Here is a 13,839-nt window from a genome sequence, read left to right as displayed (position 1 = left end):
GACATGACCTATTTATTTTAACAAAACATCTTTAAAATTAGTTATTCTGACAGGAGTCAGTTCCACGTCTTAATGTTTGAATTTGTGCTGAATTTAGGAAAACCAACCAAATAAAAAAAACATATAACTTTGTAACAAATCTCATGGCTCACCAAAGTCTGGATGTCAATTTATTTTTTAAAGCAAAACAGAAAAAATCATTTCTATAAAAAAAAGCTGTTTATGCAAAAGAGGGAAGCCATACAGTTTTCACAGTTTCTGATTTTGAATGCATTACATCTCCAATCTGTTAAGAAGTGCAGCTTCTACCACTCACTGGAGCACAGGTGCTACCCTTGAATTGTAATTTTTAAACTATGAAAATGGAAAATGGCCTGATGGGAAGCTTTTTTTTAAATGTTTCTCTCCTGTTTATATCAGGGGGGCAGATAAGACGCCTGTGTTTCCTTTTGTTTTCATTTGATGTAAGTTAGATCATTATATGTGAGAATGTTTTCATTTGCAGTTTCTGCCATGCTCACCCTGAAGTTTTGTTATGGACTGCAGATTCTTTGGAACATGGGAATCGTGTTAAGCTAAGGTTTCTCCAAAGCTGGGATGTATCCAGCAATATGCCCCTTTGGGGTCCAGGCTAGGGCTGTGTGGGCCAATGTGGGTGTCACACTACTGTAGGCTACCTACACTAATCAAAGAGGGGGGCCAACAATGAGGTCCACTGTGGGCCCGCAATGTACCCACAGTATGCCCACACTCTAGGTGTGGGCATACTGTGTCTAGGTTTTTCTACTTAGACTGATCTTCCTCGAGGACCTGAACCCAGATAAGTGGTAGAAAATGGATGGATTTGAGGTTTTGATTGAACTACAAAGATTGTAATCGTGTGTCCTGTTCTTTGGACTGTGTGTTTGTTTTCAGGCTTTAAACTAGTGCCAAACGTCATCTACTCTGGGCTGCAGTAGTCCACCAGTCCAACCACAGCCGCAATCCAGCTGCTGGTCTCCAACAGACCCCGCCAACACCTCAAACCAGAGGACATCAACATGTTCAAAAGTATATTTTATGTCTATACCTGCCTAATTACAATTACAGTGAACCTAACCAAAACCTACATATCACTTAAAGGCACAAACACACACACACACACACACACACACACACACACACACACACACACACACACACACACACACACACACACACACACTTATTTAAGACTAATACAAACATGCAGTTAATCACTGTTATTTGTGTTTTTTTCATGTTTGTTAGATCCTGCTCTTCTTCCCACAGTAGAGGTGTAGAGATCATGTTCAGTAAAATATTTTTTCACTAGTTTTTCTCGTGTGGCTCTGTGTAGGTTTCACCAAAGGGTCAGATAAAAAAAAAATTGGAGTTGTTCCATTTTGGTTAACCGATACACTTGTGTCTTCAGAGCAAAAAATAAAGAATAAACCACAACCACAGACTAAGAACAGCATGGGCACGCTTGAGTGGCTGCAAACTGTGCAGAAAGCCTCAGTGCATGACATATGTGTTTGAGACTGAAAAGATCTCATCTTTATGTACAAAAATATTCCAAGTAAACCGACCAAAGAAAACATTTTGAGACTTTTTTTTTTCTTGATTTTCATGATTTGTATGATGGAAAAACTCTGGAGAGAAAGAAAAAACCCAACTCCAACAAGTTATTTTGAACTTTAGTGAATAATTAATGACATGAGTTGTGATAAATTAAATGATGTATTCTCAGAGAAACTTAATTTTATGATTGGGTGATCATCATTTTACAGTTAACCTCACTTTTACAAAACATCATAGTATTTGTATCAATCTTTCTCATGGAAACTTTCTAGTGTCACACTTGATAGTTTAAGATGAAAACAAAGAGCTTTCAATTCAATTTTATTTATATAGCGCCAACTCACAATAACAGTTGCCTCAAGGTGCTTTATATTGTAAGATAGACCCTACAATAATACATACAGACAAAAACCCAACAATCAAATGACCCAATGAACAAACACTTTGGTAACAGTGGGAAGGAAAAACTCCCTTTTAACAGGAAGAAACCTCCAGCAGAACCAGGTTTAAGGAGGGGCGGGGCCATCTGCTGCGACCGGCTGGGATGAGAGAAGGAAGACAGGATAAAGACATGCTGTGGAAGAGAGACAGAGATTAATAACAGATATGATTCAGTGCAGAGAGGTCTATTAACATAAGCGTTCAGTCATAAACTGAAAACTCATGAATATGTATAATTGAGGCTGGGTATTTTCTGACTCCCATCTCCAGAAACAGCACAGAGTCCCTCCTAAAGCTCTGGCTCTGTAAAGCCAGAGTTGGACATGAGCCACATTTACATTTTGCTGCCATCTACTGGTGAAACTGGTAGCACAGTAGCTGCTTTATAAATGGCAACAGTTTAACCTCCTTAACATTTCCACTGCTGTCAGTATAAAATGTGGTGAATACCTGGTCCTCTTTAGAATCCCTGTTCTTCCATTTTTCCAATCACAGCCAGTTTTACTCACTAAATAATGAAGCTCAGGGAGAAAATGCAAACTCCACACAGAAAGGCCAGAAAGGTAGATTTAAAGTCAGGTCATACTTCCTGTGAGGCAACAGTGCTAAGCACCGCACCACCACGGTGACCTATGCAGATAACTGCATTCTTTACCTTAGCACCAAACATGTTAAAAGCAGCGTCAGGCTGTAAGCAGGTGAGTCTCACGGAAAATGCTGTGAACACTTGTTTACATGGTATATTTTTGTCTTTTATTCGCCCCTCTAAGGTAGAGGGGCAATCAATTAGCAGTCTAGCATCCACAGTTAAAGATATCACGTTTAGATTTTGTGTGATGTAGATATGGAAAATTTTAATTCTGCTCCAATCATATGGGTAAACATAATAAAATAGGTCATTTTAGTATGCAACAGTCATAGGTCACAGGTCAGACATCAGCATACTGTAATAACGTCTTAAAACTGGATGTTTCCGTTTCATTATTGCTCTTCAAAGGGAGTTGTGCTCTGAGTGCTCTTGTTATTATTTCACATGTACAGTTCAGATGCTTGGTGATTGGGTTTCATTATACCCCAAAAAGACAAAGTTAATACAAACATTTTAAATGAGAGAAACAAGCTGTTTTAAGAACTAAGTCGGCCCATAAAAGAGGGGAAATGAACAGAATTCTACTTAAAAAATTTTAACAAAATATCATAACTCAAAAAAATGACCGGCCCAAATGACAGGTAGCCCCACTTACACAGCCAAGCAGTGTTGTTTGGCTCACAAACACTGACCCCATTATGTGAACCTTTGAAAATCAACCGCAACAAAATAATTTTTTATCATTAGTCCTTTATTTATCCTGGTAAAAAATCATCATGGGAAAAAAAGTCATAAATGTGATAGAAAATCAGCATTTTTAACTGCTGTGCAGTTAAAAATGTTCTAAAATACACCAGAAGCACATAAACAGTACAGAGGTCAAGTTTAAGTTTTGGGTAGCACAACTGACACTGGTATCTGTCAGTGAAAGAGGTCACATCAGGTATCCAGATAGATGAATTCTCTCTTAGATGCTTCTGTGGGCATGGACCCTGTTTTGGAGAAAGTCCTAAGTGGACATCAGATGAACTGAACTGTACAGGCTTTCACTCTGGCTTGGGTCTAAGAAAGGGTTTATGCTTCTATAGTAAATCTTTGCTGTAGGTATGTCACAGCTGTATGCCCTTGAAATATAACTATACGTCCTACTGACGCAGTCCACTGAGATTGTTATTGCCATGTTACCTTCTTCTTTAGTTCAGTTCAAATATTGTTGCCTCTGAAAAATAAACCAATAGAAAAATTATACACAACTTTTGACTCTAGATTTCTTATGTGTTTTCAGGAAGACTTTATTATGATCCATGATCATGTCCCATATTTGTTTATATCTACAGTGGGGCAAAAAAGTATTTAGTCAGCCACCGATTGTGCAAGTTCCCCCACTTAAAATGATGACAGAGGTCAGTAATTTGCACCAGAGGTACACTTCAACTGTGAGAGACAGAATGTGGAAAAAAAAATCCATGAATCCACATGGTAGGATTTGTAAAGAATTTATTCGTAAATCAGGGTGGAAAATAAGTATTTGGTCACCTCAAACAAGGAAAATCTCTGGCTCTCACAGACCTGTAACGTCTTCTGTAAGACGCTTTTCTGTCCCCCACTCGTTACCTGTATGAATGGCACCTGTTTGAACTCATCATCTGTATAAAAGACACCTGTCCACAGCCTCAAACAGTCAGACTCCAAACTCCGCCATGGCCAAGACCAAAGAGCTCTCGAAGGACACCAGGAAAAGTATTGTAGACCTGCACCAGACTGGGAAGAGTGAATCTACAATAGGCAAGCAGCTTGGTGTGAAAAAATCAACTGTGGGAGCAATCATCAGAAAATGGAAGACATACAAGACCACTGATAATCTCCCTCGATCTGGGGCTCCACGCAAGATCTCATCCCGTGGGGTCAAAATGATCATGAGAACGGTGAGCAAAGATCCCGGAACCACACGGGGGGACCTGGTGAATGACCTGCAGAGAGCTGGGACCACAGTAACAAAGGTCACCATCAGTAACACACTACAACGGCAGGGAATCAAATCCCGCAGTGCCAGACGTGTTCCGCTGCTGAAGCCAGTGCATGTCCAGGCCCGTCTGAAGTTTGCCAGAGAGCACATGGATGATACAGCAGAGGATTGGGAGAATGTCATGTGGTCAGATGAAACCAAAGTAGAACTTTTTGGTATAAACTCAACTCGTCGTGTTTGGAGGAAGAAGAATACTGAGTTGCATCCCAAGAACACCATACCTACTGTGAAGCATGGGGGTGGAAACATCATGCTATGGGGCTGTTTTTCTGCCAAGGGGACAGGACGACTGATCCGTGTTAAGGACAGAATGAATGGGGCCATGTATCGTGAGATTTTGAGCCAAAACCTCCTTCCATCAGTGAGAACTTTGAAGATGAAACGAGGCTGGGTCTTCCAACATGACAATGATCCAAAACACACCGCCCGGGCAACAAAGGAGTGGCTCCGTAAGAAGCATTTGAAAGTCCTGGAGTGGCCTAGCCAGTCTCCAGACCTCAACCCCATAGAAAATCTGTGGCGGGAGTTGAAAGTCCGTGTTGCTCGGCGACAGCCCCAAAACATCACTGCTCTCAAGAAGATCTGCATGGAGGAATGGGCCAAAATACCAGCTACTGTGTGTGCAAACCTGGTAAAGACCTATAGTAAACGTTTGACCTCTGTTATTGCCAACAAAGGTTATGTTACAAAGTATTGAGTTGTATTTTTGTTATTGACCAAATACTTATTTTCCACCCTGATTTACGAATAAATTCTTTACAAATCCTACCATGTGGATTCATGGATTTTTTTTTTTCACATTCTGTCTCTCACAGTTGAAGTGTACCTCTGGTGCAAATTACTGACCTCTGTCATCATTTTAGGTGGGGGAACTTGCACAATCGGTGGCTGACTAAATACTTTTTTGCCCCACTGTATGTTATCATGTTCTGTTGGCATAGACTGCTTCTGTTTTTGCTTGGGAAATAAATTAAATTTTAAATGCCTCTAAAATGATGGGGTACTGAACTTTTTTGTTTTTGTGTAACTATAGTCACCTGGGACACTTTGGGCAAATATAGATGATTAAGTAAAGACTGTGACTGGATAGAAGAACATGAATGACTGACGTATGCCAACTGTGATTTTTGTCTTTTCTCAATTTGTGTGATCACATTGAAGGTCCTCACATAATTTAGCTTCCAGGTGGGAACACAGCTCTTCTAATCAAGTTTAAACTGAAGTAACAAACACACCAAGTCTGGATCTTTTTGAAAGTAAAAGTTAATAAATTATTGAATGCTTCTCATTGCTAAATTAGAGGGAGCGAAACATGACTCCCTCCAAAGCTATAAACTCACTGAGACATCTTTCAGGAGCAGATTCAGGAGCACACACAAAAAACACATGAAACATATTTTTGATCTTTGAGTTCCAAAGCCTGAGTTTAACAGAGAATCACAAGAAACATTGGAGAGAAAAAAAAAGATGAACTATTCCGAGATCTCGCAAAAGGTTCATTACAAAATAAATAAGGAATAAAAACAGGCCTCAAACTCCAAATTGTGCTGTACCAAACAAATTCTAAAAAGCTCCACAAGATGGCACTCCAACACAAGGAATGAAATTATACCTGCTCAGGCAGGTCAGCGATCAGGTCCTCCAACTAACCTCTGTGCACCAGGAATACAGCTCCATAACTCCTCTGCTTAACAGTCACACAATTCAATGTTCTTGTTTTTGTATCCAGCTGTGAGGTCAGTTTTAACATTTTGGCAATCAGCTGTTTAATCTGTTTCACACCTACACACATAAATTCATTTGGGATTTTCATAATAAAATTATTTGTGTGTTAGCCATTGTGTTTTTTTATTGTACTCTTTATTAGTTTACTCTAATCTGTATTTGTGACTGAAAGGACCTGAGGCACATAACACTGCAGGCACGTGAATATTTTATGTACAGTGTGTTCACTCTTGCTTCTACAGCTTTCGAGCCCTCCAGTGCAGCACAGCTCAGCATCCTGCTCCAATAGGGCGGCATGATTACATGATGGAGGTCACCTGTGTGGGTCACCCTGCAGCTGAGCCACAAACCACCACAGTAAATTAACTTAATTGATAAAGCATACAAAAAAAAATCTCAAATGCTACTTTTATCAAATCTTACTTCAAATTACAAAAGTTTGATGGCCTTTTCATTTAAGCACCTCCCACTAACACACTAAGGACTGAAAAAGAAATACAAAACACTGATACATCTTAAAACTTTATTTATAAAAACATGTTTCTAAACAAACAAACAAAACACTTTTGATTTGGGGCAAACAGTCACTACTTCTACTCCTTGTATGTCTCTCTGTCATTCACTCACATGTATTCTGTGTTGTTTATACTGACTTTCATTCGTCTTCTCACCAGTGCATAACTCCACTTGCTTCCTGTTCTCACTACAGATCACAGTGTTTGCAAAGTCATTTCACAGCATTCTTCTGAATTTACAATTAACTTGAATTACAGAGAAATAATAAGGCAGTGCACGCTGGTAAAGACACTGACAGAATGTGTTGTTGATCCAAAAACCAACAACACCACTAACAGCAAAAACTGAAAGACCAACTATGACTCCAACAGATCTACCTTTTAGGGTTGGGTGATTGGACGAATATATCGACTATCCCATCGTCGATAGTTTTTACAAGAGCGATTTGTTTATTTATTTGCCCATGAGTACGTTTGCTAATAATGATAGAGCTAACAGAAGCAGTCAACAGAAAAATAAAATCAAAGCGCTGTTTTAACAGGACCCTCTTTCATCTGCAAGCAAATGCTCAGAGTGCGCCCATATGCAACGAGTCATTTACTCAATCTCATAACAGAAAGGCGGTAGCCTCAGAAAAAACCAGTTGGATGGAGGACACGTACATGCTCATGCATCCAAACTGGCTACTTTTTTTGGCAATTAGTTCGTGTTTGGACTTTTTCTGTGTTGTAAATGCTCAAATCAGACTGTGCATGATTACAGACGTGTCCAAATTAATAGGCTGGGTTTGAAAACGATGTGTCGGGAGTTTGCTGTTCTTACCAGCTCTAGTGACCCTTGAACCCCGGCGAGCTATCAGGCTGTTGAGTAACAGACATTTAATGTGTGATGTCTTGATAAACCGAGCAGATATTTACACAGCTACATTCTTGCCTGAAAATATCTTAAAAGTTTAGTTTGTGACCCAGAAAGAGTAATAAGAGTTATATTAAAACTAAGCAGCTGCCACCATTGTAGGAAACTGGGCCGTGCTATGAATTCTGGGATATGGTGGGCCACGCCCATCAAAAAGTCTGCGCATGCGCGAATGTATCACCCACCGTTGGTTATTGGACTTACGATTGCCGGTTGGAAATTTTTTACATATCACCCAACCCTAATACTATTCTCTCCCCCATCCTCCTCCTCAGAACATCTGTCACTCTGAGTGTTAAACGTAATGATAAAAACCTGGAACAGCAGCAGGACTCACAGGTCAGCTATTAAGACATTTCCATCTGCTGTCCTTGTTCAGAAGGAGACTGGTACTTTGAATTCCTACATTTTCTGTAGATCACAAAACCAACAACAGCAACAACAACAACAACAACAACAACAAGCACAGCAGAAATTGACAGACCAACGATCAGTCCAACAGATCCACTCTTCTCTCCTTCATCCTCCTTCCCTCCACTTTGTCCTCTTGGTTGATCTGCTGGTGAGAAACAGGTGTGAGGTGTCTGTGAGTCCACTGTTGGACCAACATCAGTCACTCTGAATGTTGAACTGGCTATTCATGAATCTGAAACAAGCAGCAGGACTCACAGTTCAGTTTGGAAGCCACTGATGGAATTTCAAAGCCCCTGATCGTCAGGGGGCTGGTAATCTTGATTTTGTCTACATCTACATGTTCTGTAGATAAAAACAGCACCAACACCAACAATAACAACAAGCACAGCAGGAACTGACAGACCAACGATCAGTCCAACAGATCCACTCTTCTCTCCTTCATCCTCCTTCCCTCCATCTCCACTTTGTCCTCTCTGATCTGCTGGTGAGAAACAGGTGTGAGGTGTCAGCTGTCAGGTAGGTGATGAGTGAAGAACAGAACAGAATCCATTTCCTCTTCAAACTGCTGTCAGACATTATCTACTGCACTCTGATCACATCACTCAGACCAGCTGCTTTCTACAAAGTCTCATCAACAACATCTTTAGAAACAAACATCAACAACCAGGAAGCAGCTTCACCTCTGATCACACACACACTCAACTCTACTCACTCACCTGGTTCTTCTACCTTCAGGCTGATGTTGTTCAAAAGCTTAGCAGCCTGATTGTTGTATGCTGCATAACATTCATATGTTCCAGAATCGTTCATGGTGACATTCTGGAGAATCACTGAGAAGTTTCCATTCATCATCCATTTTGAATCCTTCAGCTCCACCCGACCTTTAAACAACTTATGCTGGAAGTCTTTCTGAAAATGACCATCTTTTAAGTAAATGACATAATCATCTGTCTGCAGGTCAGGTTTGGTCCACCTTAACATTATTTCAGTAGCATCACTGGGGCCGTAACACTCCAGAGTGGCATTTTCTCCTCGTCTGACTTTGACCTCCTTTTGGCCTACAGAAGGAAAAGATGAGAAAAAAAAGGAAGAAAAATCAGTAACACAGTTCTAACAAACTATTTAATTTCAATGCAATAATTCAAGCAGTCTTCTCACTTTAAACTGAACGTACCACAAAAAGGATGATAAGATGATGGAAAAAGAAAAATATGTATGAGAGTTGATAAGTGAATAACGAAGCTTTACTTGCTTTACTTTACTTTTAAAGCAGTGATGATATATGTTTCTGTCTTTAGATGATGAAAAAAATGTCTAACCTTTAAAAACTAATGTTTTGCTTTAAATCTAGAGACATTTTTGAAAATTAACTTTAAACATGTTGTTGCTGATTTAAATAAATATAAAATGCATATTAAAAATGGTTTACACTTAAAATGTACCTTTTAATCAGAATCAGAATCAGAATACTTTATTGATCTATTGGGGAAATTATTTTTTTGTTACAGTGCTCCATAAAGTCATGAAGTCAAAGTCACAGTCATAGTGCTTTCAGGTGTTTTCACAGACACAGGATGGAGCCATGACATCAAGTTAAAATTCGGTTTGTTGAACAGTGCTCGCCTAAACGGAACCATGTGATTTATGAACCATAATGAGATTAACATTTGTTTGAGTTTAAAAAGAAATCAAACAAATGTTAAAAAAAAAAAAAAATTCTACATGAATAAATCATTTCGTGTCTCAGAAATGAAAAACCATTATAACAGTGATTCTCAGTGTTTACAAATTTACAAAAGTTTGTGTTTTTTCCATTGTTTAAGCACTGCTTCCAGCCAAGAGTGATGCCATAAATCCCCTATAGCTGCAGAAAAGGCTAACATTGTTGTCTTTTTACAAAAAAACAGCTGAACATGAGAGGTTTTTGGACCAATTTTGTGTTCTCCATTCTTTAAGCACCGGTTTGAGCACCGTTTAAGCACCGGCACCATTTCAAAAGTACCGGTTTGGCACCGGTATCGGATAAAACCTAAACGATACCCATCCCTAGTTAAAATACTGATATCCAGTGTAAATGTTACAGTACCATCTATGAACTATTAATTGGATTGTTTCACAGATCAGTTTCATGAGACTCGCAGTTTGTAGAGAGTTTTAAGCAGAAGCTGCCCCCACGTGAAAAGTCTGTATGTTTGACTGAGTCCATGTAGTGGTCTCTTCTATTCACGGATTGTAATAAATGTAGATGTAGCCACTGTGATGCACCCATTTGCTTTTAATGTGTTTTTTTGTTTGTTTTGCTTTTGTTTTTTTGTTTGTTTTTTTACTAATAATTGTATTAAAAACAAAGTTCCTCTTGCTTGAAAATCCAGGAAGGACTAATAAAATAATGTCTGCACAGATTTGAATCCCTGACAGGATGAATATCAAACAGCTCAATAATGAAGGGAAGTTTATAAAATGTATTTATATTCACAAGCACAAGTCACAAAGTGCTATACAACAACAAAAACACAACATCAATAGAGAATGCAGCAAATGCCCTACCTATGGAAACAGCGACATCTGCAATACCATAGAACAAGCATAAGCTTTAGTTACACCTTTGTGTACAGTGGAGAGCCAACAGCCAAGTAGTCATTTCTCTTAAGGTCCCATTATATTCACTGCAGTAGACACGAGTGTGCTGAGCAAAAACAGCAATGAACATTATTGTCTGGAGTCACACCCACGATGTGACCACCATCTCAGCCCACAACACCTACAGTCAGTTTGGATTTCTGGACTCATGTGGGTTCTCATCACCATTCTGTTTTGACTCTTTTAATCTGGGTGACACTGATGGGTGTGAGGGTGTCCGCACAGCGTAAATCACCACACTGCCTGTTATTTCTGCATGTTTCTAAATCGTTGCTTGGGGGTTTTGTTTCTAGGATTCATGGTGGTGTAGTCTTATCTCTTTGAAGAGAACCAGATACTCAGGATCGAATACTTGGAAAGACCAACTGAAAGCAGCTGCAGTAAAGGTCTGGCAGGGCATTAAAAAGGAGGAAACCCAGCATGTGGTGATGTCCATGGGTTCAAGACTTCAGGCTGTCATTACCAGCAAAGTGTTTTCAACCAAGTATTAGAAATGAACATTTTACTGACAGTTATTTAATTTGTCCAATTACCTTTGAGCCCCTGAAAAGAAAGGAACGTGTTAAAATATGCTTTAGTTCCTCACATGTTTATGCATCTCTTATGTACCTTTCTGTTTAACTACCTGAATTAAAGCTGAAAGTAGTGATGTGTCCTGTGTGTCGAAGCGTCGAATCGTGTGTCGGGTAATCTCGGGGGCGTTTTTGTGAAGCGCGTATCGAGGCTTGCTTTGATTACGTATGCAGTGACGTTCGAGGCCTCGCGGGCAGTCCGTACCACGTGACTGATTCAGGGACTGGTTCACTGGTTCGCGCCAGATTCGAAATTAAATGGGCAGCAAAATACAGCTGATTTCCCATCACACTGTGTTGTGGAATTGGATTACGTACGTGTTACATAGTTACTTGAGCATTTCTTCTTCGATGGAACCAGCAAGGAAGAGATGTTTTTTTTTAATTTTGTCTCTCCTAATAAAGTATGCACATAAAGTATCCTAATATTAATATTAAGTATCCTAATAAAGTATCCGTCGGCGGGTCCGGGCTTCGTGTTTACGCCTTTTTTGCGCTGATTCTGAAGCTGCAGGTTTTATTTCTCTTCAAACAATATTGACCGAACCAGCAGCAAAAGAAGATCCAAACTACGCTTCACATAAACATCGTCATGAATTTCCTCTGACTTTTGCTGTTTTGCTTTCACCAGGATAAAATCACACTTCATGCACAGCTTTCTCTCTCTCTCTCACACACACACACACACACACACACACACACAATACTTCAAGAACAGTTTCCCGTCTAAAAATCTGTTTTCTGCATTATTCGCTTGTTTGTTACGCATAAGACCTCCGTTGTTTACAGCGCTGTCAGCCGCTGTTTTTTCCCATTTAAATACTTCCGAAAAGAAAACCTAATTTCTGCCGTTCAATAGGCTACTAAAATAATTTAAACTTTTTAACATTATGCAAAATTGCAAAACGCTAAGGTGTGTCTCTAATAAAACCTCTATTTGCTCTGCTTCAGTTCAGCAGCATCAGGTAATGTTCATTTGTTGATTGATGGTTTTCTTTTGGTTTTGATCTACTGCAGAATATTTTTATAGAATCGTTTTTCTGTTTTAGCCTCAGCTATGTTGACACAAAGGCATCTGCTGTGATGCTTACACATTAGATAAAGTCTCGAAAGTGTCAGCTTTCTTTTTATAGTTATACAAATATGCAAATGTACTGATCTATGATCTGAATTATACTATTGACAGACTGTCTGAGGCTAACAGTTTCATACCAAAACGCTGTCCTGATAGTTTCCACTTTCTCTTTTGTATCACACATACTGAGACAATATTCGGGATAAATAACCAAGAAAACAATTTATTTATTCAGTTTAGAGGTTTACACATCATTATAATCACAGAGCCCGCTTCACTTGAATTGTCCACTTGATGGCGCAGTAGAGCAAATGAATCATCACAATGCTTCAAACCATGAGTCGACCAATTGGGTGGAAAGCTTCAGTTCATCATGAGGCTTCATCTCACCATCACTAGCTGAAAGTCTGCACTTCAACTGCGCCTGAGTCATGTCATTTAAAATTCATTCTGGTAATGTACAAAACCAAAATTAGAAACAAGTTGTCTCTGTCCACATAATCATGGATCTAACTGTATTGCAGTCAGTTTGCAACCTGCTTCAGCTACAGGACCAGAACATGTCTGTTTATTTCTCCTAACTCTTGTTCTGTAACTTTTATTTGGTTGTTTGGTTTCTTGGTTTCACTGTGGTGTACTCTCAACAACTCTTTTTGAAGAGAAATAGATGGCTTGGATATTAGAGAAAAGATATTGGGAAGTTCACATGTTCCCACTCTAATAATACAAGATAAGCGATGTCTCAATATGTAGCTGGTGGAATGACATGCCAGTTTGCTACTTGTTTCACCTACAAGAGCAGACTGGTGTTAAGACTTTCCTGAGCCCTAAGAAAAACAGACTCTACCTGTGAATAGTGGTGTCTCAAAAAATATAGTTTTAGAAAAATTAGAGGCAAAAATCCACAGAAATTACAACATGGGATGTGTAACATGTGTACAATAACATCAAGCAGGCCTATGAAGTGATAGCCCACCCCCACCTTGGACAAGCTGATCATCTCCATCCCTCCCTGCACCCCTCTTAGGAAACAAACCCCTCCAAGCACCCGGGTCATTAAAACAGGACTGTTTTGAACATCTTTGAACAGCCGGACCTGGAGACCTGCACTCAGTCTGTTACTTACATTTTTTTTTTTTATTAAGATTATTTGCAGTCTGTGTTTTTAAGGCATTACTGAAAGCACTGTGAATAAAAACAGGCAGGTAGAAAATAATTAATTTGATAGATTTATAACACTATATTAATATTATTTATATTCCATCAAAACAGCAATAAATAAAACTGACTGGTGTTTAGCATGCACTCTGGTTTTTGTTTGTTTTTTAAGCATCTCCGTCTGTGG

General features: G+C 39.3%; 1 protein-coding gene across 1 annotated transcript in view; it reads right to left on the bottom strand.

Moving 5' to 3' along the window:
* Positions 1-8,386: 8,386 nt before the first annotated feature.
* Positions 8,387-13,839, bottom strand: part of LOC146635278 (polymeric immunoglobulin receptor-like) — a 67,745-nt gene continuing 62,292 nt past the window's right edge. The window contains exons 4-5 of the mRNA XM_085350077.1: positions 8,924-9,257; positions 8,387-8,685 (exon numbers count right to left, since the gene is read on the bottom strand). Of these exons, the coding sequence (XP_085206203.1) occupies positions 8,492-8,685; positions 8,924-9,257 (528 nt within the window). The 3' untranslated portion in view covers positions 8,387-8,491. The remainder of the gene's footprint in view (positions 8,686-8,923; positions 9,258-13,839) is intronic.

The sequence above is a fragment of the Diplotaxodon limnothrissa genome, linkage group LG3 (genome assembly GCF_057381915.1).
Source record: "Diplotaxodon limnothrissa isolate DT_005_m linkage group LG3, D_limnothrissa_male_GT1.1, whole genome shotgun sequence".
Taxonomy (NCBI): Eukaryota; Metazoa; Chordata; class Actinopteri; order Cichliformes; family Cichlidae; genus Diplotaxodon; species Diplotaxodon limnothrissa.
Note: the sequence above shows the minus strand (reverse complement) of the source record. Positions and strands in the feature narration are given on the sequence as shown.